Source organism: Oreochromis niloticus, linkage group LG3 (genome assembly GCF_001858045.2).
Source record: "Oreochromis niloticus isolate F11D_XX linkage group LG3, O_niloticus_UMD_NMBU, whole genome shotgun sequence".
NCBI classification, from domain to species: Eukaryota; Metazoa; Chordata; class Actinopteri; order Cichliformes; family Cichlidae; genus Oreochromis; species Oreochromis niloticus.
The window spans coordinates 10,573,190-10,601,179 of NC_031967.2; the positions used below are offsets into that span (position 1 = coordinate 10,573,190).

Genomic DNA, 27,990 nt, shown 5'->3' on the forward strand with positions numbered 1-27,990 from the left:
AGTAAATGAACTGCAGATAAACACTATTTTGCTCTAAATCGATATCCAGCAAAACCACTTGGATATGGAGGGGAAACCTCTGCTCAGTGCAGCCACACATGCCTGTGCGACCTATCCAGTTAGCCAGCAAAATTTGCTCATTTAGTGATGCTGGCGGCTTTTCCCTCCTCAAGCCTGTGGCGATAATGCTGTGTGGTTTCTCATAGGCAGAGTGGAATTTTTATTTTTTACCCGGGGCATTTTTGCCTTCATGTGACTGGACAGTGTAGACTTTCTAGACCAGGGGTCTGCAACCTTTTACACCCAAAGAGCCACTTGGACCCGGTTTCCACGCAAAAGAAAACACTGGGAGCCGCAAATACTTTTTGACATCTAAAATGAAGATAACACTGTATATGTTTTTTACCTTTGTGTGAACAACTAAGGTGTGCTGCTTATGAAATCCATGAAGTGCTACAGAGAAAATTACATTTTATTTATGTAATCAACACATTTTGAACTCTTAAAGAAATATAACAAAAGCAAAGACACCCAGCTGAACTAAAATGATCCATGTAGCAAACAAAAACTGTTGTGAGCCGCCTCCCTTATATCTCCTTTGGGCTTTTGGAGCCTTGACCTGACTTTTTAAAAAATAATTGGTAAAAAAGCTCTATGCTGCTGAAAAATTGAAAATAGATATTTGCAAAATTCTGCCTAAATATGTATTTTACCTGGTTAATGCGTGCGGCGGGGGCGTGGTCTGCAGCGCCGCTGCAGGGAAGGCGGACGCACCTGAGCGGCACCCGCAATCACGCCTCGCCGCCTTAAAGTCTGCGCTATCTGTGCTGTTGTGTTGGTGGTGTGTGTCGGGCTGTGAGCTGCGAAGCTACAGCCGGCTGTATGCGTACAGCAACCGCGTGTGAAAAGCGCGTTCATGCAAACATCGTCGGGTCTGCCGTGGTATGTTTACAATGGGACTTCTGCTCCTGAACCTCGGCGCACAGCGTCTGCTAATCGGTGCTGTGCGAAGTCAGTTTACGCAGGACTGTAAGCTGTCATCTGTGAGGCGTGAGCAGTGTTTGTCTTTAACATAGTTCACGGTGGAGTTATTGACATAATGTGGATCCGAAGATCCATAATTGGCCTACCCGGGGTTGAAAGTCTCGATAAATGCACGGTGTTTCGGCGGGAATACCGGCTTGAGCGTGGAAAAAAATAATAGAATATAATTTTATATTTATATTTCAATATCACAATAATCTTCCAATTTAGAACTACAAGTTTAAAAGAACTAACATAAATAAAATACACTTCAGCGAAATACTTCTAATTTATTTTCCCAAACCACGCGGAGCCGCACTATAAGGACTAAAGAGCCGCATGCGGCTCCGGAGCCGCGGGTTGCCGACCCCTGTTCTAGACAAACCCAGGCTGCTATATCAAGCATTGGGGCTTAATTGTCACCAAGCTGGTGGGATATCAGTATTAATCTATTTGCATCACTACCAAAACAGCAATTCAAAAAATTTAAAACTGATAGAAAATAAAGAGATGCATAAACCTGTTTTTGCTTAAGTATGTCCCCTTTTACTCATCGCTCTGTAGGCTTGTTTTGCACTCTGTTGTGCAAAAGTGTTGTCATAATCACCCAGTGTCTTCTTTTGTTCAGCGATGTAAAACTCTCACATAACCAAGACTCTGAATTCGAGCCATTGTCGTCACTGTCCGAGGTCTGGGATCAGATTTCTTCTTTGAATATCCGAATTATCCCAAGCTCCAGCAGTCTGAGCCCGACATGACACACAATGACCCACAAAGTGGTCATTAATAATTTAAGAAGTGCGGCGATGGCCTGCGTAAATGGTGCTTCTGCTGTTTTATTTCATCTATATTGAGTATGGTGAGCATCTTTCTATAACGGTGCTGGTTACAGACTGTTAACCTCACAAGAGTCCCTTAAAATACATTCATTAACCTTTTCAGTGTTGATGGTCTGCTGATGTTTGGTGTTTTGGGAAATGCTTGTGGGGGGAAAAAAATCAGGATAGCTGTACTTTAACCTCATAACCTCAGTTGATTGCTATTGGCGACTTGGCCAAGCGGAGACGGTACAGTTTATCTCGACACTGTTCAATATGAGGGTAATTGTATTATGTCTTTATTTCTGTTTTATTGCATAATATTAGAAATTATAGAGGGTTAAAAGGAAGCCAAAGATGTGATTTTTATTTTACCCTTACAATTGTATATTTTATTTTTATTTTTTTCCAAAATGTGTCCCTCAAAGGGGCTTTTATGCCTTTAAACACCAGGAAGTGTCAAGTTAACACCCCTGTTTTAGTGCATGCCTCGAGGTTGCTTTGTTTCTAGCGTTAGCAATATCAGGACAGTGGAGGGAGCGTCATTGCTGCCCCTTGATTTTAATATTCCCTGATGACTCTTTGAGCGGTGTAATGTTATCCTTTAAACGGCAAACATTTCTCAGATATTAGCTCCATAAACAGTTTAACGTCTTTACTTGGCCCTCAGATTAACCAGATCACTCTCTCCTAATTTGTATCCTATCATATATCATATCGTTGGGCGGACGTGCTGCCCGGAACATTTACTAAAGCCTGGATCGAGAAACACGAGTTACACTGACCAGTGTCAGTTTAAATGTAAGCCCCGCTTTATTCACTGGCACTATGCTTTAGTTACTGATCTACATGAGTAGTGGCAGTGTTGCGTCGTACTGTAGTCATTGAGCCTTGCAAGTCGGCAACCCATTGGAAAGTATGACCTTTTCTGAGTTGTACCCCAGTCTAATTAATTAGTTGTTGACATTTCTAGTTATTCAGTTGAGTCACAAGGGCCTCAGCAGCTCCAGCAGATACGATGTGAGGAAACTGTAAAGAGGTTTCTCTGTACTGTTGGGACCGCCGAGCAACAATGCGTAGGTTGACTTTTTATTCCATTAAGGCCAGCTCGTAGGTCATTTGTATGCTGAATTAACAGACCGAAGCTAATATTCTCAACATATTGTAGGATGAGATGTGTAGGTTTACTGATAAGCAAGGCTAAGATAAGCTAGTCTGCTAGATTTTATTATTTCCACCCCCTAAGATTGATGTGAAGAGGACGGGGGGAATGGCAAGCATCAAAGCTCCAGTGGCCAGACCTGATGATGCACTGAGATGTGGAAGGAGTACAAATGCGATCCTCATAAGTTTCCCAGTCTTTCAAAAGTCCTCTTGCACCTGCAGGCTTGTAAATGACAATGTGATTGAGCAACTTCTGAACCCTTTTTTCCCCCCAAAGTGTTGCATTCAGTCAGACTTGGGAGTCCCTGAAAGTAACTAGCAGGTTTTTCCTGTGCTCGTAGCACTAGCTTCAGTCCATGATCACCTGATTAAGTGGTGTCAAAGCCAGTTGGTGAATGCTTGGTGCTAAATTGTTTGTCCCCTTATTGGTAGCCTGTGAGTCTGATCAGATATTTAAAGGCTTATTTATATATTACAGTTGTATAATTTCCTGTTCTTTGAAAGTTGTGGCTTCCTTTTGGGCCATCTCTGCCCTTTTCTTTGACACAAGCGCTGATGACGTCTGCAGTTCCCTTGAATGTTGTAGTTGTGCCTCAAAAAGCATTTTTTTTGTCAAGGCTATGAGATGACAGCTGAGGATGGACTCGAGTTTCCTTTCCTGAGGCTCAGGGGAAGGGCATGTGGTTGTGATTCGTCTTTCCCCCATAGAGGAGACTGAATTGGCTGGCAGAGTTTTGCAGACTGACAAACACAGATGGAGTCGTGACCTTGAACATGGTGGACCGTGATCTCCCACAGATATTGTCCCGTCTTGCTCTCTAGGGGAATGTAAACATTTCTGTCGGGACAAATCAAATATTGTGTGCGAAAGGGGAATAGCAGTTTTCTAAATAACACGAATAATACCACTGCATACATTTGAAAAGCATTAGTTTGCTGGGACTGTCTCTTGAATGGTTGAACTAACTCAGACATGTATGGATTTTTCTTGTTTGTCAGGAACTTGAGGAGAATTACCAGCGGGCCTACTCTGAAGCCCTGACAGCTTTTGGGAACGGAGCCTTGTTTGTCGAGAAATTTATTGAAAAGCCGAGGCACATCGAAGTTCAGATCCTTGGTAAGTGCACTCTGACTTCATTTACGTTTGCCTTTTAACAATTTATCTGGTTTATGTTTATCTGAGTTTCATTAAGAAAGCAAACTGCATTGTAGTCCTTGAAATCTAAGAGTGCTAAGGGAGGAGGTGAAGCAGATGAACAATGAGAGGGAAGATGATTTATTTTCCAGCCATTACATCTTCTCATCTTAGTGCATGTAACTCTGCAAGCACTCTATTACAGTACTGAAATCCAACACCAACACTTACAGGAAGTGCCTGTACTGCACAGAGGTGTCTGCATGTTTGCATGGCCACACATACACAAGGTGGCATTCAGAATTTACCATAGCTAAGCGCGTGTGCGAGCGTGTGCACGTTCACTGTGATTAATTGCTCTCTTTAGGGCTTGCAAAGGATTTTGTGAATTTTCTGAATTACCTGCAAACAGCCATGTCTTTGCCAGCCCTCTGAATTCTGGCAGTCCTTCAGTCCCCACTTTCCTCTCTGGGTCTCCCTTTATTCTCTCCTTTTTTCTTCTCTCCTCCCTTTGCCATCCAGTTTCATTTCTTCTTATTCTTATCCAAATATCTAACCAGGAGATTTATTTATTTTGCATTTTCTGCACAGCTTCCATCAATCCTTGCTTCTGTTAGATTGTAAGAACTATTTCGGAGGTATACAACATTAACTAGTGCAGTTAAACTGTGATAGTTTGTAGTTATTGGACTGTTTTAACTCAACAAACGGCGGTTCGCATGTTTGCTCGTGTTCTATTCTGCAAGTTGATTGTGATGACTAACAGTTTAAACGATTATTTGAAAAAGTTGATCTGAAACGGTTTTGATGGTCCATTAACTGCAGTAATTTTCAGTAAAATTGTTACAGATGAATAGCTGTAACAACAAAATGGTTCACAACCGTGAGCCACTGAATAGCTTTTGATTTTGAATCATTTGAACAAAAGGAGAAATTTGAAGAAGGCAAATTAAAAAATGTCACTGTTATCTAAGAAAAAAGGACCAATCTAGAAAGTATTTGGGGAATAAGTGAAGAAAAAGGGCTCTACGGTCTTGACTGCATTGTCTTTTAATGAACTCTTGCACATTAAACTATTTAAGTAAAATCTGTGGAATTTGATTTATTTAGCTTCTCAACTATCAGTCTTATCTTTTAGTCCTGTTAAGTAATAATGCCTTGTTTTGTCACATTGACATAAAATGTCTTACTCATCATTTCATGTCATATTCTACTTATCTGCAGTAGCAATTGCTCAAATCTGATGCTATAATTGTAACAAAAAGCTGTTTGTGGTCACTCTAAAGCAGCGGTCCCTAACCTTTGTGCCACAGACCAGTTTAACGTCCGACGATATTTTCACGGCCTTTAAGGTGTCGCAGATAAATACAACAAAATAAAGTGGTATTGTGTAAATATAACAATAAACGCGGATTCACTGTAACTTTATTAGCAGCGTCCTCCTGAAATGGGCCAACAACATTGAGAGTAACATCCTCCTCTGCCCATTAATACTCTCTGGTTGCTATGGTAACGCGTAAACATTTCTTTCAAAATAAGACGCACGACTACAACACGGAAAAAGACCCAGGGAAACGGAGTTAACGATAAAAACCCTGAAAACCATAAATCTTACTCTCGCGGGCCGGTACCAAACGACTCGGTCCGTGGCCCGGCGGTTGGGGACCGTCTCTAATGCTCCAAAATTGGGCTTGCCTCACGTTGAAGCATCAAGAAAATGTCCTGTCCTTGAACACAAATTTTTTTTTTTTTTTTTTAAATTGCTTCCTGTTATTTCCTCACTTACATCTTTGTCTTTCCTCAGGCGATAAATATGGTAATGTCATCCACCTCTACGAGAGAGACTGCTCCATTCAGCGGAGACACCAGAAGGTGATGCCCTCTTTTTCGCCTTTGTTTTCATTTAAGATTTTATTTGCGGCGTTGCTTCATTAAGTAGATTAATATGAAGTGCCTGATAATGGTGGGTGGGCATGAAATAAGTCATAAGCATGGATTGGATGAGCGTGCATTGCTGAGAAAATTTACAATAGACTGTAGTGTTTAGTTCTTTTATTTGAGGAAATGGGCTAATTCAGTGGCGTACTCTGTGTGACGTTAATAATCCTTTATAATGGTTAATATAGCACAGGTGGCCCTGAGTGTCATAGAAAGCTCTAAGCTGCAGGGGGTAAGAGGATCTTATTCCAATAAAAATTAGCCACTGTTAATCCTGTGTGAATGGGAGTCTTGGCAGCAACTGTAGTAACTGCATAATCCTCCCACAAATCAACTTGGATCAACAAAAGCAGTTTCTTTGAGAACGTTTCGATTCATTCATATTAATCAGGCGGGCATTCATCGGACTGTTACCGGAGAGAAATGAGGTATTACGGCATCACCTGATTATCAAATTAACAAAAATGACTGAATATCAGATGAAAGGGGGAATAGAAATAGAAATTGCCATCTAATCACTCAATGTAACAGTGCTTTCATCAGAGGAAGCTGATTAACATGTGTAATATTTCATTACATATTGTCACCTCAGAGCAGTTTTAATCATGTGTTTTCATCACTTTCTTCCTTTCCCTTTTAATCAAATTACAGATGATAATCATATTAGTGGCTCTGTTCATGCTAGAGCTGCTGGTCTTTGATTCTGCCAGCCTTAATCTGCCTTTGCCCTTAATCTAAGATCTCTTTCAATCTCAGAAACAAGAATAGTCGCTTGTTGAAGTAGATTCGGGATGGCAGAGCGCAGCTGGGATATTTTTAGTTTTCTTTATGTCGCAGAAGTGCTACTCTTACTTGGAGAGAGGCTTCTTTATGGCATTAAGATTTGATAGAGATTTTATTGAGTTCTAGGGGTTTTACTTATTTTAAAATTTGTGACGGGTTACGTTGCTTTGAACCGACTTGCCCTGATGGGTCGACTTGTTTGACGCAGTGAAAAGAAATGGATCAGGCTCCAGCGTAGTGATCCGCAGCCACACTAAACACAAGGCTGTGCATAACCAAGATAATCTGCTCACTCTGTTTCGCTAACGCTTAAATGACAAACTCTATCAAGCGTGGAAAATAAAAAAACAAATTATAGCATTGACTAAATGGGTAAAGTAGGTTTATTAGTTTGTCTTATAGTGGAATACAGTGAAATCTGGGGCTTTGGGAGCACTGTTGTAAGCACTATAGAAAATTCAAGAAGCACCATTCCTTATAAACAATAGATTACATTTCTGTGTTACGGGTAAACAGCCACTTCTAGTAATGAACCAATAGACAATTATCTGCCAACTCTGCAGTACCCAGCAGCTCTCTGGAGCATTTAAGCATCTTTAAGCTCATTGTTCTGATTCATCACCCACAGCTTTACTCTCATCAACGCTGTTTACCATGAAAATAAGCCTGCTGCACGCTGCCTATCCAGCACCAAACGGCTTACAAAGCAGGTCAACATGATGGATGATGATCTGCAGTTATCGTGTTGCATGTTTCCAGTTTTTTAATTAATATTTTTAAAATATGGTTTATGTCCCTTAAATGGTGTGAAGTCATCACCATGGCTAATTACTCAGTCATACAACCTTGGTAGGGTTTTAAATTGCACATGTATTTCAGTGGTACATTAATAAAGCCATTTGCTTTCGGGTGTATCGAATGCATCACTAATGTCTAAGAGAATTAAGAGGCAAATTCTTATCCTCTGTGTTGGGCTAAATGAATCAGAACTGAGTGTTGTGATTTAGTTGAATCCAGATTCCTCCAGAAGTGTGAGAATGAATTATTAGCACCCGTGTCTCTCAGTGCCTCAAGGGCTGCTAATCTACTAATAATCAAGGTCTACTACAGGCAGTGGATGCACCCAGACCCCACCTCCAGTCCTGTTGTCTTTGTCTGGTGACTGCTCATCTGAGGGTTTTAACCCTGGTTTGGTTTCTGTCGCGCTCCCTCTTTCTCTCCCTTGGTAACAGGGCTCCTTTTTGTCAATCAGGTTTTCTGCAGTTTCTCCAGATGATTCACTGTCCTACATTTCTGTGGGGAAAGTTATTAATAGATGCTGGGAAAACAAAAGTGCTATCCTCTTCCTGTTTTGAGCCTTCATTTATCCCAGGAGGTTTCAGATTGTCATGAAAACCAGGCTTACAGGGGTTCAATCTAAAGATGCATACTATAGCCAGCTCACACTGCAGTCATCATTTACTTTATAGGTTCAAGAAAAAGACTTGCTGCCAGTTCACCATTTGAACCACATTATGCCACAGTGCTTGTTATCAGTCTTAACTTTTCCTCCTGATGTTGGTAATATTAATGGTCTCATCGATTTGAAGGTTGTGGAGATTGCACCGGCGTTCCAGCTGGACCCTCATCTCAGAGATCGTCTTCACGCGGATGCTGTCAGCCTTGCCAGACAGGTAAGGCTGCTTTACCCTTGAGTCATAGCTAAACACTGCTCAGTTTAACTGCTCCTCATAACATTGGGAGAACTGTGGCTGAATAAATGGAAATGGCGGAGGGGGTGTTTTGTTGTTCCCCCCTTTTTTTTTTTCTTTTTTTTTTTTGTGTGTGTGTGTTGGGTTTTTTTTTTTGTTTTTTTGCAAACATTTTTGTAATCACTGAGCATAAACTGCTCAAATCAAAAATATTCATGCAGTTGTGGCCTGATGTGAAGACAGCTTCTACATTTGGACGCGGCGTTTCCTCCACAGACTGTGAAAGCAGGTTTCAGTGTGTCGAATGTGCAGTGTTAAGTTTAGAACACTTGTTATGAAAAGTTGGCAGCCTGGGGAAGAAATAGCTCACTGAAACTGAAAAGGCTTTCCTGGCGAGTACTGTCAACCATCGTGTTGTTTTTAAGAAGCCTGAGCAAATTCCCCATACAATTCACTTTCCTGTCTATAATTGGTCTGCAAAACAACGGATTCTGCCCAAGAATTTTAATGTGCCGACTACCTTTTTTTTTTTTTTTTTTTTTTTTTTTTTTTGAAGGTAATGTTGACGCTTTGCCTAACTGTGAAAATGAAATTGTAATTTGAAAATGGGTGGAAATGGTTGTCAGCAGTGTAGACTGAGGATTGTGTTGTGGATATGAGTGTTTGAGCGGTTGGAGAGCATCTCACCTTGTAATTTAGCCTTTTTTTAAAATCATTGAAAAGTTGTCTCAACTATGACAGCGCCACTTAAGTCGAGCCTCATCTCTCAGGAGAGATTTCAAGAAATGGCCTTTTCGGGTAATGGTCCAGTTGAGGAATGGATAGGAGCGATGAGGGAGGAGGTTGGAGACGGGGATGGTGATTTGCTGAAGAATGATCTTTGTTACTGATCGTTATGTAAGACAGACTTCGAGACTGGTGATGTGACCTTGCTCTAGCAGTGAGGTTTTTTTTTTTTTTTTTTTTTTTTTTCCTCCAGTAATCATATCGACATCACCCAGCTCGTCTGCCTAAAGTGACAAACCATGTCTCCTTGTGTGTTTAAGAGCAGCAGCGGCGAGCTCTTGACTGCATATTACAGCTTGAAATGAGAGTGATGTCACTCTGGTGTGAGGATGACGGGTGCCAACAGGAGTACAGCATGCATGCTCGCTCATGCACATACCCGTTTTTTATTTTTTGTTCCCAGCTGACTTAAATACGACGAAATGTAGTGTCTTCACTCTTCAGTGCAGAAATGGAAATAACTGTAAAATACAAGTAAATGGTAAAAAAAAGGGTGTGACAACATCAATAAAATATATTATATTGCTTTCTCTTTCAATATGTTAGTGATACACTGGTGCCAAATATATTTTTAGTCAAACATGCAGGTGCTCCTGCCAGTTTACCTCTCCAGAGTCAATACTTTGTCTCCCCGTGGTGGCACTTAGAAAATGATTAGGAGGAGACTGGCGACTGAGTGGACATCAGGGCAGGAAAAAGTCAGTAATCTAATTATTTGATGCATTGTTACAGTTGAAGAATATAATCTATACACACAGTTGTCTTTAAAAAAAAAAAAAGTATCCAGAACTGCTGTATTATGATAGCTTTGGTTGGTGCCTGCCATTGTTGCTGATCCCCTTATGCTTGTAATGAAGGGATGAGGCATATTGTTGATGCTGTGGTTTGTTTGTTTGTTTTGTTTTTTTAAAATGTAATTGCTTAACTTGCAGTCTGACAAGATGAAGCCTTGAATCTGCCGGCCAGCTGTGGCCTTTATGTTGGATGTTGCACATTCTTCCTGTGCTGGCATGACTTCTGTGTTCTCTACTCGAACTTGCTACCAGAGTCCAAATATGACTGCTAGGTTAATTGGTAACTTGAAATTGGCCTTTAGTGTGACTGGTCTGTGTCCCCCCCCCTCCCCTTCTTCCTCTCTGGGTTCAGGCCAGGTAAGAGGCAACAGGCTCTTTTATAAGGATTATTTCACATTCTTTACAAATTAAAGTTCCAACAATAGTTGTATAAACGTTTGGATTTTACCTTTTCTGTTTCAAGCATACAGAGCTTGAGTGCTCATCCTGCTTAGTTTTTTGCAAAGTAGAACAAAGGTGAATAGAAAGTCTCACAGACCTGCAGACTTTGTAGATTATCACCAGGGGTCTCACTTTCTCTCTGCATCATCTTTCATTTTCTTCCTTCCACACTTGCTCCCCGCTCCCCCACGACTGTTCTTGCATTTCTCTGCTATGTGTTGTGACTGCATTTCACTTTAAGTCAGTCTCCACAGTGAGGCTTCCACTTCAGAGCTGAGCCCTGCTCTCACCTCGGGTATTGAAACACCCCCTTAGCAATGCTGAGGATGCACTCTGGTGCTTACTTCAGAATTATTAATGGGTGTGTGCATGTGTCACAGCCTGTGCATGCAGCTGCATGTGCGTGAAAGTAAGGTGATGCAAGATCTTATAAGCCACACTGGAATACTCATATTATTTCTACATACCCATAACTTTATTATACTTTCTTTCAGTTCTGTCCTGGAAAGGTAGACATCTTGGGTTCAGTTTTCATTTTGATTAATGTCGTTTCATTTTAATGAGGAACTCACTGAATTTAATAGCATTTTGTATGAGACATTACTGTTATTATGTCTGTCCTCCTTATTCCTACTCCTCCCGATATCCAGCCAAAAATGCCAAACACTCTGTTGTAAACCGTAGTTGGTAGTATAAAGATGTGCTCAGTAAAACTAATTTTTGTGTCTAATCAGCTGTGTCAAATCTTCAAAAAACTTTAAATGTGCACATCTGTGTCTTTACACACACGCACACAAAAATGATCAAATGTGAAAATGGATGAGCCACACGTCAAATAACTTCTGGATAGTTTTATTTGTTGTGACATTTCAGAACTTCAAAAAAAAGGCATAGAGAGCAAGCACAAAGTTTTAAAATTGAAACACAAGGGTGTAATTTTTTGGCTTGGACAAAATTACGAAGGGCATATTCTTAAAATATGTCAGAATAGGAGGATTATCAAGCTCTTGGTACATCTCTAGGGACACATGTCTATGATTAAAGACAATAACAAACCTTCCAGGATGTGATTGACTGTCTGAAATTCTCCAGTAGTAAGATGTTAAAGTCTGGCGCCTCTTAGTCAAGTCCTGAACTCTGAGGTTTGAAATATCTGAATGACACTTGGCAAAAACTCAGTCCGTGTAAGAACTGTGAGGTGAGGAACACTGTTAACCCAGAAGGCTGCTGTCACGATACATTTTGGTGATGCTCAGACCAACCGAGTGGAATGTTAAATTGTCTTGAAGACGGGGTTCCCGTAAAACGAGGCGCAGAATTCCACAAACTGAGACATTATACCGAGAGTTAAGCGCACATGTGGCAGCGTTGCTGGGATACTTGGCTGCTTCAGGGGAAGGTGAAGTGCCACACCTGAGGGGGAAACCTGAATTCTGCTAGAAAATTCAGAATGAGAATGAAGCTGAAGTTAACGGTTGTGAGTGAGAGTTAAAATTAGAATTTTTAAGATGTGGGTTCAAGAAAGGAAATCTGCCGTAAAGAGTGGGCTGAAATTCCACCACAGCATAGTCGGGCAGGCTGATCTGCTATAACCAGAAGGGCTTGACTCTAGTTACAGCAACAACTAGAGTCAAACTAGCAATGAAGTGTAGGGGCATTATTAGCAGTTAGCCTGGCTATAACTTCAGTAGACTTTACGCTTCCTGAGGGGAAATTTGTGCACAGTGCCACAATCTGTTTCTGTATATAAGAATGAGATCATAAAACCAGCAATCATAAAACCATACATAAAAAAACAAAAAAAAAACAAAAACAAAAAAACAAAGTATTGTCTTCTAACTACGCTGTGTATGTATATAAAACTACATTCACCAGCCGCTTCATTGCTTACACCTTTCTAGCTCTGGGTTGGACCCTGTTTTGCCCTTAGAGCTGCCTTCATTCTTTGTGCCACAGATTAAACTAGGTGGTTATGGTTCACACTGACATGATGGTATCACATAGATTTGTCACACCAGATCCATGATGAAAATCTCCCCTTTAACCACACATCAAAGGTGTGCTTTGAATGGCCATTTGTGTACAGGGAACTCAATTTCATGTTCAAGAAATCCGTTGGAGGATACGGAGATGGATGCATGCTTTTATGTTGGGTACACCAATTTCTGACCCTAGGATGGTGCATCAGAAGTTGCGCGTTTCTGAATGCTAGAACTTGAGAATGAGGTGACGTGGGATTTTATAAATTATTACAATAATTTTGAAATGTATTTGAGATTTGTAGCCTCGGTCCTGTTCTTAGCTGTTTGAAGTGACATCCAGTGTTGCATTTATGCTACTGTAGCATCTACTACTGCTACAGTATTCAAGGTGTGCTGTGTCCTCAGAAATGCTCTTCTGCATGACTTGGTTATGACAACTAGGTATTTGTGTTACTGTTCCCCTATAACTTCAAAGCAGTCTGGCGGTTCTCCTCTGACCTGTGGCTTCAAGTAATTTTTGCCCAGAGAACTGCTGCTCACTAGATGTTTTCAGACTATTCTCTTTAATCCCTGGACATGGTTGTGCAGGAAAATCCCAGCAGATCAGCAGTTTCTCAAATTCTCTGATCAGCCTGTGTAGCACCAACAAACGAGGCACGCTCAGAGCCACTTAAATCACTTTTCTTCCCCATTCTTATGCTCTGAACTTCAGCACGTCGTCTTGACCATGTCTACATGCTGAAATGCATTAATTTGCTTCAGTCTGATTGGTCAACTGGATGACTGCATTTATGAGTAGTTGAATAGGTGTAGTTAATGAAGTATCTGTGTATATCCATACAGTAATAAAAACACTATTAGGGCTACAAACACAAAAGCTAAGGTCTGTTCAGTCTATAGTCAGTTCTTGGTTTAATAGAGGCTTGAACAAATGAGGTGACGGTACATCTTCAAAGAAGACGCGATGTTTAGCCTGCCAACATTTTGATTGCCTGTTTAACTACCTGCTTGTACAGTCCTTGTATGGGCTTGTATTCCTTTAGTCTCTGTATGTACTGGGTGCCTGCTTTCTTAGATTTCTGCCAAATTATGCAGCAATACCATATTTGATGCAGTCTGATTTTTAGTATGACGTCAAGAAAGCATCTGACTCCTTGGTCAATATAGCCTCAACTATATCTAGATTCAAAGCCTGATGAAGACATCCATATTGACGTTTTGGTTTTTTTTTTGGTGATTGGGGCGTTATGCTTTCTTGCCTCAACAAGCAGCATTATTTAATTCTTGTATTTACTCTGGATATTTGATGTAACATTTTAGTGGATATCTGACAGTTTAGTATCAGATTCCACAATATAAACTCTGGGGATTTGAATCCTACTTCATAGCATTGAATAAATATTTCTTTTTTCCCATTCTCATTCACACACCTGCCGTTTCTCTCTTATCTGGTTTTAATGGCGGCTCCATAGTGTTGCTTTTTTTTTTTTTTTTTTTTTTTCTTCTTCTCCCCCCATCATTTTGCCATCTGTACATATCACACATCTTCCATTATCAGCAGCCTCCATCAGAGTCTTTCAGAGAAACGGCGCAGTCTTTGAACTCGTTACAGGTCACAACATTTCCTGATAGAATGTCCTGGAGAACAAAGTTGCCTGGCAACACTGAGCTCAAACCCTTCTGCTGAGAGCTGGAGTAACTTCCTGCAGCCATTAGTCAGATCTCACAAGAAAATCAGATGTTGTCAAACCATGCCTCTGTGCTCTTATGTGTTATCTGCTGTTCAAACAGCTGATTTTGTATACACGCCTGGAAAAGGATTTCGGGGGGGCTTTTTTTTTTTTTTTTTTTTTTTTTTTTTTTTTTGTCTTGTCTTGTTGTTGTTCTGGCTTCAGTGTTGATGCTTTGTCTTTGTTTTCAGTGAAAGGTCTGTAGCTGACAATTCTTTTTACCAGCCCATGTAATATCCCAGCCAGTCCTGATTGGATTTGAGTGATGTGTCTCACTATAGCAGTGTGAGATTTTTAATAATCAGTGATGGGCTCACTGATTGGGTGCATCATTGCTTGCTCTTTCATCCATGTACTGCTTGGCCTTTAATACCTCTTGATATGTGCTGTGCAGCAGTAGTGTCCTATATCTCTTACTTCTGCAATGAGTTAATAAAGAAAAAGCTGCTGTGAAGCCCATCTGTTGTCTTTGCTTGGTGGACACGAGTTTTATGATGGAAATAAGGTTGAATATCTGCATTTGAGTATAAATTCCCGGTTTGACCATGAAAAGTTTCACGGTGCTTGCAAGCGTGCAACATCTGCGCGCTGATGGGCTGTGGTTTACTGCACATATGCTCCAGTCCTGTGATAAGTAGACAGACATAAAGTAACGTGTCTCAGACACTGCACATTACATTTGACAAATTCGATTACACTCTAGCATTTCCAGAGTTGCAGCGACTGCCCCAAGAGATCTGACTTATTGAGTATAGACTAAGTGGTATGTTTGTTGCTGACTGGCTGTGCATAAATCATCTGTTAGATTTACGGTGTTTGACAACAGATTAATTCTGATCTGTTTTTGCTGCATCAATAAACAGGAAGGATGCCAATACTGAATCTCTCTCCTTCAAACGTTCAGGAGAGCAGCAGTGTCACGTAAAACGAGTGTGGTTCTGTGTAGTTTACGGCAGCGTTGCTTGATTGGGGAAAACACAGTTCTCATTATTTTGGTCAGTAACTGTAATCTTGATATCAATGTGACTTTATTATGTCATTACTTTTTAGAAGAGGAATTTCCCTTAACTTTAACTTTTTTTTTTCTTAAAATGTGAAAAACATGAGGTGTGTTTCAGATGAAACCTGTCTTAGAAGGGCCACGGCTGGGCTCTGCCAGATGTTTGAAGGTGCAGATGTGGACATGAAGAGGTGAAATGAATCACCTAGAGATGGCTGCGTCACATCAGTGGGGGAGTGTCTGTGTCAAACATGCATGCACAGGTTGTTTCAACAGGTTCTCCTGCAGAAACACTCGTTTACATTTTTCTGACTGGCTTTTAAAAATAAAATAAAGGCTCTTCCTGACATCATGGCTTAAGCTGAACAAAACTAAAAGTGAGTTTGAGCCTATTGGAAAACTCAGAGGTGGAAAGGGTTGTTTGACCACAAAATGAGAACGCCTAAAATAATTGCAGAATATTAACGGATTCATTCCAATTCTAAAAATCACAACGAGAGAGCGAGCGAGAGATATACACACATACGTGTGTGTGTGTGTGTGTGTGTGTGTGTGTGTGTGTGTGTGTTTAAAAAAACAAAAAAAAAAAAAACAAAAAAAAAACCAAACCTATTTAAGCGTTGTGGTCTGGCTGGCTGGTAACATACTTACACTTTTCTCATTTTCTAACTACCTCATTTTCTACACTGGTACCATCATGGATAGTCACTCCTCTTCCCAGTCTGACACCCTGCCATCAAGGTGTTTACAGCCTTTCAGCTTCATGAGATATTGACTGAAAATGAATAACTCCACTCTTGGAGCAGCTATATGATAGTTTTTAGGTGAGACTTGGCTGGGATGTTGCCACCAGACTTTGGTATTATAAATAACTTTTTGATGTCTTCCTTTCTTCTATGTATTTTTTTTTTAACTTGTTTTCTTTGGCAGCTATAATTCACCAAGTACTCTTTATTGTAATGATCCTTTTTTATGCTTGTATGTTAAATGAGCTCATTATATATCGATCATCCTATATTAAAATGTGATGGTATATGAACAGTCATATGTTGAGGTTTATTGACGTCTGTGGTTTTCTCTTATTATGGGAAAGGTTTTGTTTTCTCTCTTACTGTCCAGATATCTTGATATAACTACATCTGATACACTCTTAATGTTTCCTCTCTGAGCTCAGTTGGTTCACCCACACTTTGGGCCTCTTCGAGCGATCTTTGTTACAGTTTGGCAGCAATATCCAACTTTCTTTTCAAACCTCTATATCATGATTGGAATTTGGCAGAGGTAGCTGTTATGAAGGAGCGTAAGCAAATGAGAAAATGCAAGCCTATGATCTGCAATGATTTTGCGTTTTAAGCTGCTGTAATGAATTTGATTCACTTGATTCCACAGTTGGAGTTTGCCTCGAGACACACTGGTGCATTTAGCAGTCAGTGTGAAGGACAAAACGCGTCTTGTATGTTTCAAAATGAGCTGCAGCTAACTGTATAATATGCACACCTGATGTTACTATGCACAGGAGCTCACCGTGGGTATCTGTGAGCAACAGAAGTAGCCGCCTAATTAGCTTAACAGTTGTTGTTGTTGTTGTGTGAGAGGAAAAGCAAACAGGTGTGCCTTTGTAGGTAACTTTAATGGCAGCAGAACCTCAGTGCCTGACGTTTTTGTTTCATGGTATATTTATCAGTTTAATCTGAAGGCAGAAGGCAAAGTTGCTGTCATACGCTGCATTTTGTGCAGCTGTTTGGGGGAATTGAATTCTGGTACTTGTGCAGTGTAGGAGTGATGATTGAGGCTGTTGCATTTTAAACTGTGATTCAGTCCGTTTTGTTTGGTTTAGTGGCAAGTGAGGGTGGGGGGATTTTTTTTTCTTCCCTTTTTTTTTTTTTCTTCCCTTTTTTTTTTTCTTCCCTTTTTTTTTCTTCCCTTTTTTTTTCCCTGTAGAAATGAAGCAGTATTGATTTTATTTGTACACTCAGGAGTGGAAGAGGGCAGGAAATTTAAATTTGTTGCAGTGTTTTTCAAGTGTGACGGAGAGAGAACAGGAGCTTGAAATCTGTGTGCACAATGACATGAGAAAAATAATTTGTTAAGTGTGATGGAGAGCAGGAGAAATAATTTATTTCTATTTAGTATTGTGCCTGTTTGCTCACTCGTCTTTCTGCTGTCTCTTGAGAGAACTGCTGCTCACAATCAAATATGTCCACGGCTCATCAGCGCCAATTGGGGTAGCCAGCAGGGCTGTACAATATCATACCACTGTAAGTTTATATGTGATTAAAAATGTAATATTGTGATATGGTGGTGTGCTGTTTACATACCCTAGTGTCGCAACAAACTAACTTGTTCAACACTTGAAGCACAAACAGGCAGCCGAGTCCTACCAGGCTATGAAGGCGTAGCAGGAGGAAATACTAGAGCTGGTGATGTGCGACTCAAATGTAAACAAATGACTCAACAGAGTATTGCTGGAGAGCTCGCTAATTGCGCTCCATGTGACAGGAAGAGCAAACGGTGGGTGGAAATTGCAGATGCAGGTACACGGTGAAAAAGTGTGGGTTTAAGCTAATGGATAAAAAGCTCGACCCGAGGTACAACATGCCAGCTGCAAGATGTTTCAAATTGAGTTTTAATATGTGGCTGTTCTTTAGTTGCTAAAGAGTTGGAAGGTTAAGTTGCTTTAGTTATGTTGTTAAACTCAAGTGTTGTATTGAAAGTTTCTTGGAAAAACACTGCAGGGGCTACTTTTGTGCTAACATTTGATGTTTGCTCTTCCTGTCATGTGGGGTGCAATTAGAGCATCGCTGCAGAGCTCGCTGTCGAGTCATTTGTTTACTTTTGGGTTGCACATCACCAGCTGCTAGTATCTCCTCCTCATGTGCCTTTTATAGGCTGGTTAGATTGAACTTTATTTTCTTCTAGTGGTGAAAGGTTTTCCATAGTATTGGGTTGTTGGACGTCTACCCTGTGTGGTGAAACCCCTTTCATACTGCTGGAGTGGCTTCCTTTTTAGGTGCCGATTTGTCATCGGTTGACATGCTACGCTCGCTGTCAGACATTTGGGCTTTATGATTTTGTTTTGTGAGCTAGAGAACATAAATGCACAGCACATCTATATCACTCTCAAAACGACACTTGGACTTAGTTGGTAGCCTATCAGCAGTGGGAGCAGCTCATTGGAAGAGGATGAAAAATGCCCCTTATTTTGTTTGCACTAATAAATGCTGCTGTCTGTAAGCACCATTTCTTTTCTATATCATCATTATCACAAATTTCCTTGAATTATTGGTATTTTGAAGCTATATCACCATGACTAATGGCCTCTACGGTTTGTATTATGAAATGTGGAGATGAAGACATCAAAACAATACTTTTTTTTTTCCTTCTTCTTTCCCCAGTGCTTTACTCCCCAAGAGCGTTCTTTATATCGGTGGTCAGATAAATATGCAAGTGGCTTACACACGTGTGTAGCACAGTTTCACATAACAGCTGGGCGCACTGGTGTTTGTCAGATATTATTCAAATTGGTTAATTGTGGATTTGTTTGCTTTTCAGTGAAAAATCATTGCGCTTGCATGAGACTGCTGGTTTAGTTCATTTCACTTTATTTATTGTACCATATCAAAACAGCAGTTTTGATTTTACTAAAGATATTACAAATTCAATTTAGAAACCTACATAATAGAGACCCATGTTCACTGTAAAAAAAGGAACATGGAGAACAAAAATACTGAAGAGCAGGTGTGCTTGAAACGTCACTGGATGCAATGAATAAAGAATCTGGAGTTGTGCAGTGTGCAAACCATTATTTCCAATAAAGGAACACAGAGCAGGATAAACCAGGGTGACTGTGGCGCGTAGTCTTAGATTACATGCACAGAAAACGCTTGTTAGTGGTAGTGCTGTACCTGAACTTCAACCATTTGGATATTTTTGTTGTGTAGATGTTCAGTTGTCATTTCTGATTTGGATAATTGTTTTGAGCAAAATACATTTACTAGCTCACCATGGATGCATGATATCTCCTTCAGTCTACGGTCTTTTAGGCTCATTGTTCCTAATTAGTGGCTTCATATTTATTTGGCTTTTATTAAAAGAAACTTTAAGATTTAGATCTCATACTAAAAACAAGTACGTAGCAAAATTGTAGATGCTTTTCTTTCACTGTACAGTTTAGCGTTAGGTGGGCAGCAAAAGTCAGATACAATGTGCACCGATTGAGATTTATTGTGTTGCTTGTAACTTGAGCTGTTGTGGCACAGCTGTTAAACGACTATCGAATTTCAGAAGTCCAAAAAATGTTCAATGGTGTAATGAAGTGATTTACAAGAGATACTGAAATAATTTTAAACCAGTTTGATTTATCCTTGCGCTGACACAAACGGGATGATGGAAAAACTGCACAATGAACCTTTTTTCCTTTGCATCTGTGTAACTGTTTTCATAGATGTGATTAACAATTAACTAACCAGAACCACTACATATCATTCTAGTCCATAATTGTTTCCTATCAGCCAGAACTAAAAAGAACTGATGTCCTAAAAATAAGCGAGCAGGTGCTTTGTCTGTTGGATGCCAGTTCATGTAATGAGGAGAAAGGATTCCCATTTCTCCCTCTTTGGTCTTTGTCTTGGATTTTTGGACTTTCAGTGATACTAGTATGACAGTATGCCGCCATTATTAAATGGCAGCACCTGCTGTGTTTTGAAAGGATTTAAGGCGGTTTTTTTAGTGACCGATGTTTCGAGTGTCTCGGTTGCCATCTCCTGTGGTTTTTCAGGCCCTGCCTGTCCTTTAAAGCTCTCTGTGTGTGTGTGTGTGTGTGTGTGTGTGTGTGTGTACACGTCTGTCAATCCACCGAGGGTGTTAAATGCAGAATTAGTTCTGCTGTCAATCACCATGGCGACTGTGAGCGAAGAGACGACGCGCTCTAGCCGAGACGATTCATGTTCCCCGTCGACACGTACGGGAGGGGGCTCGCAAATTCAGACTGACACTTTGTCTCTGGAGCTGGTCAGTGGATTGTAAACATTTTTTCTACTCGCAGACCCGCCAACAGTCTGTCAGCATGCTTCTGTGTGTTTACACCCATTTGTGGCTTCAACCTTTTTGTCCTCAAAAGCCTGAAAGCATTCTGAAATATTCAACTAGATAACCCCGCCATGTTTTTCCCTTTTGTTTTGGTGCTCTTCCGCTCTCTAACCAAAGTTTTTACACCCGATAACCTGTGAGTTCTGCTAGGTTATGATCCAGATGAGCTACAGTGTCAGGTTCTGGTTCATCGGTTTTATTTAAAGTGTGACATTTCATTTTAAGCTTGAGACATCTGAATAGTTTTTAGAGATGCGACGTTATCTTCAATTAAAAAATTTGAATTGATAATTAATCAAATTTTGAAGCAAAACCTCCCCCTGCCTTGTTTTAACCTGGTTCTCTGCCTGAGAATCAGTTCTTTAGCAGTACGCGCATTAATGCTGTTAACTTGAATGGTATAACTAGGCCAACACAATATTTTGTGTGTAAAACAAATCAAACTATCAGCACCCAAACAAGTTGAATAAAAAGAATACTTTTATATTTATCCCATATTGTCTCAAGTAATCAATTAGCAATTGTAATTAAACTTGTTCTGCTCATTTCTCTCATATCCCAGTTATTCAGTCTCTGATGAAAGAGGCTGTAAATGCAGTGTTTAGAAACACTAGTCAGTTTTAAATAATGATAGGAAAACTAAATTTCAGACTCACTCCACTAAAATGTTAAAGTAGCACCCGCTCGTTGATTAACAAGAGGTCTGAAGGAAGCGCTCTGCAGAAACGCAACAGCATTGATGAAACAAAAGAAAGATAATTGGATGTCTAAGAAGGTGGCTGTAACGACAAGCTAATCTCACATTTATTGTAAGCACCAATAAGCGGTAAATAATTGTGCATTCTTTCTTTTTTCCTTCTCTCTTTCAGTTTGGTCAATAGTTGTGTGCACAGTGTGCAGAAAGCACAGACGGATTCTGCTGCGGTCTGTGAAATGTAGGATGCATAAAGTGGTGCAGGAGTCTTCCATGTCAGGGTGACATTGGCACTTGTGATTGGATGGGTGCTATTTTGAGCATCCGTGGCTGGTACGTACGTGCCAGCAGACTGTGCATGTCTGTGTGGACTGCATGAATTTGTAAATTTAAGCTCTGCGTGAGATGGGCAGGGTTGTTTTTGTTGCTGATTATGAATGGAAGTGTTGTGTTAAGACGAGCATAAAAAGCTTTTTGGAAGTAGAGTCCCACAGACGGAGTAGGCGATCTGAGACGGTCTGGGGAGGATAGAAAAATTTGGGAGGAAGAAGACTTGGGGGGGTTTAAGTGAGGTGTTGGGACTGAGACTAGAGGAAGAGGCGTTATTGATTCTTTCCGCCAGCCGGGGGGTTGATGTTGGGGGGGACTCTTGCCAACTGCTTTCTGAAATTACAGCCAAGGGAAAGTTGGACGGATGTCATGGAGGGTGCACTAGAAAATGGTGGGTGAGGGGAGACAATTAGTCATAATGTTCAGGAACGGTGGTTTAAACAAGCAAACCATAAATGGCCGGTGGGGGGGAAAGAGTGTACAGAAGCAGAATAACTATCCTGAAACTGCTAAATGAAGCGGCACTTTAATTTTACCTTCAGAGTTGTTGAGAACCTCTCACCTTGGACCATCTAAACAACAACAAAATGCATCAGATGCCAAACAAAGACATGATTATAGGTGTTGCAGCAGTGCGTTTGCTCTGGTTGGCTCTGATGCCTGAAGTCAAAAAATCCAGGGGGATTTCTGAGTTTGGATTTGTGCTTCTATCCTAGGCCCAGGATCCTCTTTTGTGACAAGAGGTTCTAAATCTGAAGTGTTCCAATTATTTGTGTTCTGAAAAAACAAACAAAGCAAATCATTAACATTAATGATTTAAAGTATAGAGAAATATGATATCGCTGCCAAAAACACAAGGTTTTATTTTTGGTAGCGTGTGCGTGTCACCGTTCTGTCTGAAAACATGATAGTTTGAAAAGTTTTGAATGATTTCTCATAAAACTTTGTAGGGGTGTCGCTGGGTCACATTTAACAAGCCATTAACATTTGGCTTACCTCCATCCAGGTCTTTAAGGTCAACTTAATGATTTATTGGTGGAAAATGAAGAGAGGGTATAACTTAGAAACAGATTATTCGATACTTTCTATTGTAAGAAAGATTTAAAATGTCACGTTTAACTTTTGACCTCTTCAAGGTCAATAGGTTGTGCTTAAGGTCAAAGTGATAATATTGCTATAGAGCCATTCAAAACATTTATTGTTTGTGTTGGCAACATATAGACATAAATGGATTGCTCTCAGGTTTCAAAATATCACGTGACTATCACCTTATGTACGTCACAGTAACAAGAACAACTTTAAAGATACACAGGTCATAACTGTGTGTGTGTGTGTGTGTGTGTGTGTGTGTGTGAAAACAAACTTATGATCAATTTTTTTTCCACTTTATTATGAAACATTTAAATGCATTTGGTAAGAAATGAATGTTATGTATATCCACAAATAAAACAAAAAATAATTCTACTCAAAATAAGTATATTCAAATATATTTCAACAGGGCAAAGAACTCTTGACTCTGCACTTGTTTTTACTGCACAACAAATGTCTGTCGTCTTCTTTTTTTCTTCTTTTTTTTTAAATTTTAAGTGCCCATATTATGTGTAAACCCAAAAGCTCACAACTCAGACAAAATATATCGAATATACTCGACGTATTCCGAGTTTTCTCACGTACGATCGTAACCATCGAGTATAAGCTGCCGTGGTTGCAAAATTAAGACAGTTTTAAACTCGGCTTATCAACGTCTCCCCACACACCAAAGAAAAGGTTAAATTAACCAGCTGTTACCTGTGACTGTTCTTGGTCAGTTGTTTTTAGTCACTATGTAGACTTCTTTCTTAATTTGAGGTCATCACATTTTTTATTTTAGTTTTTGTAAGCAAAAATTTTTAATTTCAGTAGTTTTGTTTTGTCTTGTGACTTATTGCTTGAAGTCCTTTTATTTATTTATTTTTAATTTATTATCTTTTGTTAAAGGTCTAGTGTTGACTACAGGAAGACACTTACTGTGACAGTATATAGTCATTTGTGAAAAGCCTCTCTGTGCAACTGATTTAAAAAAACGGTTAAAAATAAACATTTCAATTCATTCATGGTCGAATTGAATGAGTATATCAGTGAAATTTTAGGCACTATATGGTTAAATTGAACATTTGTTTTTGGAGGTCATTTAAACAAGCAACCAAAAAATATTGCAACATTAGATTCTCCTCATACCGCCCAACCCTACACCAACACCTGGTATAAAATCCAAATATTCTGAAATGGACTTCTCTGGAGTCTACTGTAGAGGTGTGTGTGTGAGATGTACTGTTTGACATTAAACTGTGTAGTCGGGAAAGTTTGACTATTTTCTATTCGAACTAATGAGGGACAGCTTCCTCCAGAAACACATTAGTCCCTCATTTTTGGGCAGAAGCTCCTAAATTACACTTGAGCTTCTAATGAAATCATCAGTCACATTTGGGTGTTTCCTGTTGGGTCTCATTTGGCAGCCCTGATGAGTTTACATTAAATTATTTCTTTGCATCCTAATAATGCACAGTGTGTCTAAAATGTCTACTGCAGTGCAAAACCACCAGCTTTAATTCCCGTCAGCTCTTATGAGGACTTGAGGAAGAAATGAGAACAATACACGCAGTCATAATGTGGTGCCACATGCAGTAAAAGTTAAAATCTCTCTGAGAGGTGGAAGAAAAGTAATTTACCTTTTGGGAAAATTTAATTTGAAAGACGGGTAGAAGTTTCAGTTTGAATGAAGAGGAGACTATCATTTCACCCCTGCTCTCTCCTTAAGAAAGGCACAGGGCCTTTGGTACAAACTGTGGCTGAAGAATGAATGTGGAAATTGTAACCCTTATAATGGACTGTGGACTATATAATGAAATATGCATGGCTATTGCTCTGCTTCCCTCTTATTCCTTCCTTTAACTTCTGTTAGTAAGCAAGAACTTGTAATAAAATGAGATTAGACACATGCTCGTTCATACTAGCAGCATCAGCAGTTCAGTGTTTCTTGATTATGCGTGTTGGATAATGTATTCAAGTCTTGAGTGACCTTGCGTCACCTTCCTGTCTTTAAATCGGTTTTAAAATCCTTTACTTTTTGAGTTCAATTATACTTTTTTTTTTTTTTTTTAATCCCCACTATACCATGTCATGATTTCTCCCCCTGGGGTCTGACTTTCTCTTATTTACATTCTGGGTTTTCTTGCTTTCTTCACCTTATCATTTTTTTTAACAGCTTTCCTTTTCTCTGCTGTTTAAACTGTTGTTTCAGCAGCAATGTAAAGACCCATAAAGTATACATCCATTTACTAACACCCTCGAGTCTATCCCAGCTGATAACAAGCCAGAGGATTTTCTAGTCAATTAAACGGCTTATTTAAATTAAACTAGTGCAGAGACAATATACCAAATGTCAAAATTTTGCTTTGTGGAAAAATATATTTAAATTGGTGCCAGCAGAGGTGCCGGTTTAACGAGCGTTGCATCACATCTTCTTTTAACACACTTGAGTGTTTGGCTTCTTTCTTTACTCTGGTGTCCATGATTTCCAAAAAAAGTCTCTGAACATTTGAGTTGTCAGACCTTTGGTCAGTTTGACAATTTCTCCCAGGTCCCCTTAAATGAGTTGGGGTTCAGAGAAGGATCCAGTTTCTCATGTTTTATCTTGCAAACTGTTCAGTTTTCAGAAATGTTCGTCAAAGCACGCAGGAAATTCCACTAGAAAATGTTTGCTTGATGGCATGAAGATCTGCACCATTCAGTATGTTGTTAGCTCTGTTCATTGATGCAGATGTTTAACCAGATGTTCTTCTGAATCCTTATGTGCTGATGTGTACTGTAGAGGGGGAAAAAATACCCATAACGGTGTGTGTGTGTGCAGAAAGACACAGCTGGGATGCACTGTTGACATGTGTAACTGGAGAGGTGTAGTTTACACATGTTAAGTTGTAGGGTTCACTTATAGGGCAGATTACTGCCAGCAATGACACTGACTGTTATTGAGACAGAAGGATGAGAGTTGGTTTAGACCCAGTCATTAGTAATTGTCTGTGAATGCCAGTTTAGTTGGGTGTATAATGAAAGTTTGTAGAACTGGCATTGATTTCAATTCAATTTTATTTATACAAATCCGAATCACAATAACAAGTGCCTCGAGGCGCTTTATATTGTAAAGACCCTACAATAATGCCCCCAAACCCCAACAAACACATGACCCTGTATGAGCTGGCACTAGAGTAGAATAGCCTTTTGTTGTCATTGTATATGTACAGTGAGGTTGTGGGTGCTTCACTGCAGCTGTGCTAGAATATAATGGTAGACGGCAGGAATAAATGACAAACAGGAGAAATGTGTAGAGTCAAGGATGTGCACAAAAAAGACGGGCACACATTAGAGAACAGGTCAGAGTGCTTGAAAGTGGTGCAAAGAAAAAGACTTGGCCTGAGTCAGTGTGTGAAGGCCTGAGTGATGAGGGTTACTCAGACCATGGCTCAGATTGGTGAGGTGTGGGGGTGGGGGGGGGGATAGTCTGAATGGCCCTGGTAAAGAAGCTGTTTGAGTCTGGAGGTGTGGGACCTGATTAACTAGAGAGCAGCTTGTCAAACAGCAAACAGGTGGTGGGTGGGGTGCAAGGGGTCACCTGTGATGGCCCTTGTTCTCCTGAGACAGGAGGATCTAGCGATGGTCTCCAGGGGTGGCAGAGGGCAGCCAGGGATTTTTATTTTATTAAATTTTGGGGGGTTGGTGTTAATTGCCCTGTGTGCAGCCTTCCTGTTCTCAGTTGTAACCACTGTACACTGAATACCCAGGAAGTAGGAGAGCACGCTCTCTCAGTGGAGAGCATGCTAGTGGTAGAAGGCTAGCAGCAGCTTCAAGTCAAGGTTATTTTTCCTCAAGGACACAGGAACTGCAGCTGCTCCTGTGCCGCCTTTACCAGGGCGTTTGTGTTGTGGGTCCAAATGAGATTGGCGGAGATGTGGGCGACCAGAAACCTGAAGGTGGAGACAGATTCCACCTGATCTCCATTTATGTGAGGCGATAGTGGTGACAGTGGGAAGGAAAAAATCCCTTTTAAGAGGAAGAAAGTCCCAGTAGAACTGAAGGAGTGGCAAATGTGGGTGATTTTTAGTGATTCCTCTGCTCTTCACAGAATTGGGTCATTTATCACTCATTCTCATTAGACATTGTTAATCATGAGACTATTCTACAAGTTTGGCTATCTGTTGGCTGCAGCAGTAATGGTGACCAAGCAGCAGAATCATTGATATTAATACTTTAACTCTCTTGCAATGCTAGGTGAAGATTCAGTATTTAATATTGCTCAAGTGGAAAGCAGTTATTTGCTTTGTATCCTTTATCTATATGCTTTAAAGTTTGTAGATGGATACATTGATACTGTGACCATGCACTTGTCAGTTGTGTAGTTATGACTGATAACATGGGAAGAAGGCAATTGGGTGGAGCCAGTGCGATGCTTAGGTAATGTTCTGCTGGGGAACTTTGGGCCCTGCCATCCATGTGGATGTTACTTTGACACGTAACACCTACCTAAGCATTGCTGCAGACCATGTACCTGCTCTCATGGAAATGGTATTCCCTGATAGTGGCCTCTTTCAGGAGGATAATGTGCCCTGTGTCATGGTCACTGAACCACTTTGTGTCTATGTGCGTAAAACGTTAATTTTGCATCACTCTAGGCTCAATTGGAGAACGGTGCCACACATGAGGTGCAAGATATGTGGTATTACCTATACAGCTCTGGGCTCACTAGACAAATAACCACTGTACACCGAATACCCAGGAAGTAGGAGACTCGCTCGGTCTTTACTCAGGGGATTTGGGCTAGCTCACGCAGGCTGATTGGTCTTGAGTTGCGGTTTCTCACCCCGTGCTGTGGACTACTGCTGGGCGATATGGAAAAAATATTTATCACGATATGAATTATTTTATATCACGATAACTATATATATCACGATATACCACCTGACCTGTGGTCACCTGGAAAGTATGCAGTCTGTAAACAGCGAGTGGAGAGGGTGCAGTCTTTTGAGTTACCGTAAAGCATGTCGCAAATCCGGGTGCACGTAAAGAAGCACCATGTCGCAAAACCACAAGACGGAGTTTCTTTGCGAAAAATATCATTTTTTTTATACTTGACTTTCTCTTGCATAAAGTTAAGAGTATGTATAGTGAGAAGACCACACTAATATATGTGCCACAGGCTATTTAACCCTTTAAGACCTACCATAGAACCAAGTCCGCCAGAGCTTATCTTTACATTTTACATGCTGTAGTGCCATTTGTGGGAGCATTTCAAGTTGCTATACATTAATACAACCGTTATAGCCCAAATTTTAATAATATGTATGCATTAAGTCCATAGTAACTACATAAATTGCAAAAAAGTGCAATAAACTACAAAAAAATTCGTTTTTGTTTTTTACATTTTGTTTTTTTACATATATTTCTAGTTAGAGGAATTTAAGAGGCTCAAAACTGTAAATACAAAAAAGTTGCACGAAATAGTTTCCAACCATGAGAAATTTATTTTGAGTGTCTTCATAGTTTTATTTTTGAGATACAAA

At 40.1% G+C, this 27,990-nt stretch overlaps 1 protein-coding gene across 4 annotated transcripts in view; it reads left to right on the plus strand.

Annotated features, from left to right (window-relative positions):
- pcxb (pyruvate carboxylase b) overlaps nt 1-27,990 on the plus strand; it is a 282,300-nt gene that overhangs the window by 20,788 nt on the left and 233,522 nt on the right. For all 4 annotated transcript variants that reach the window (XM_005468082.4, XM_003452415.5, XM_005468083.3 and 1 more), the window contains exons 7-9: nt 4,005-4,122; nt 5,945-6,012; nt 8,451-8,534. In XM_005468082.4, coding sequence (XP_005468139.1) covers nt 4,005-4,122; nt 5,945-6,012; nt 8,451-8,534 — 270 coding nt within the window. The remainder of the gene's footprint in view (nt 1-4,004; nt 4,123-5,944; nt 6,013-8,450; nt 8,535-27,990) is intronic.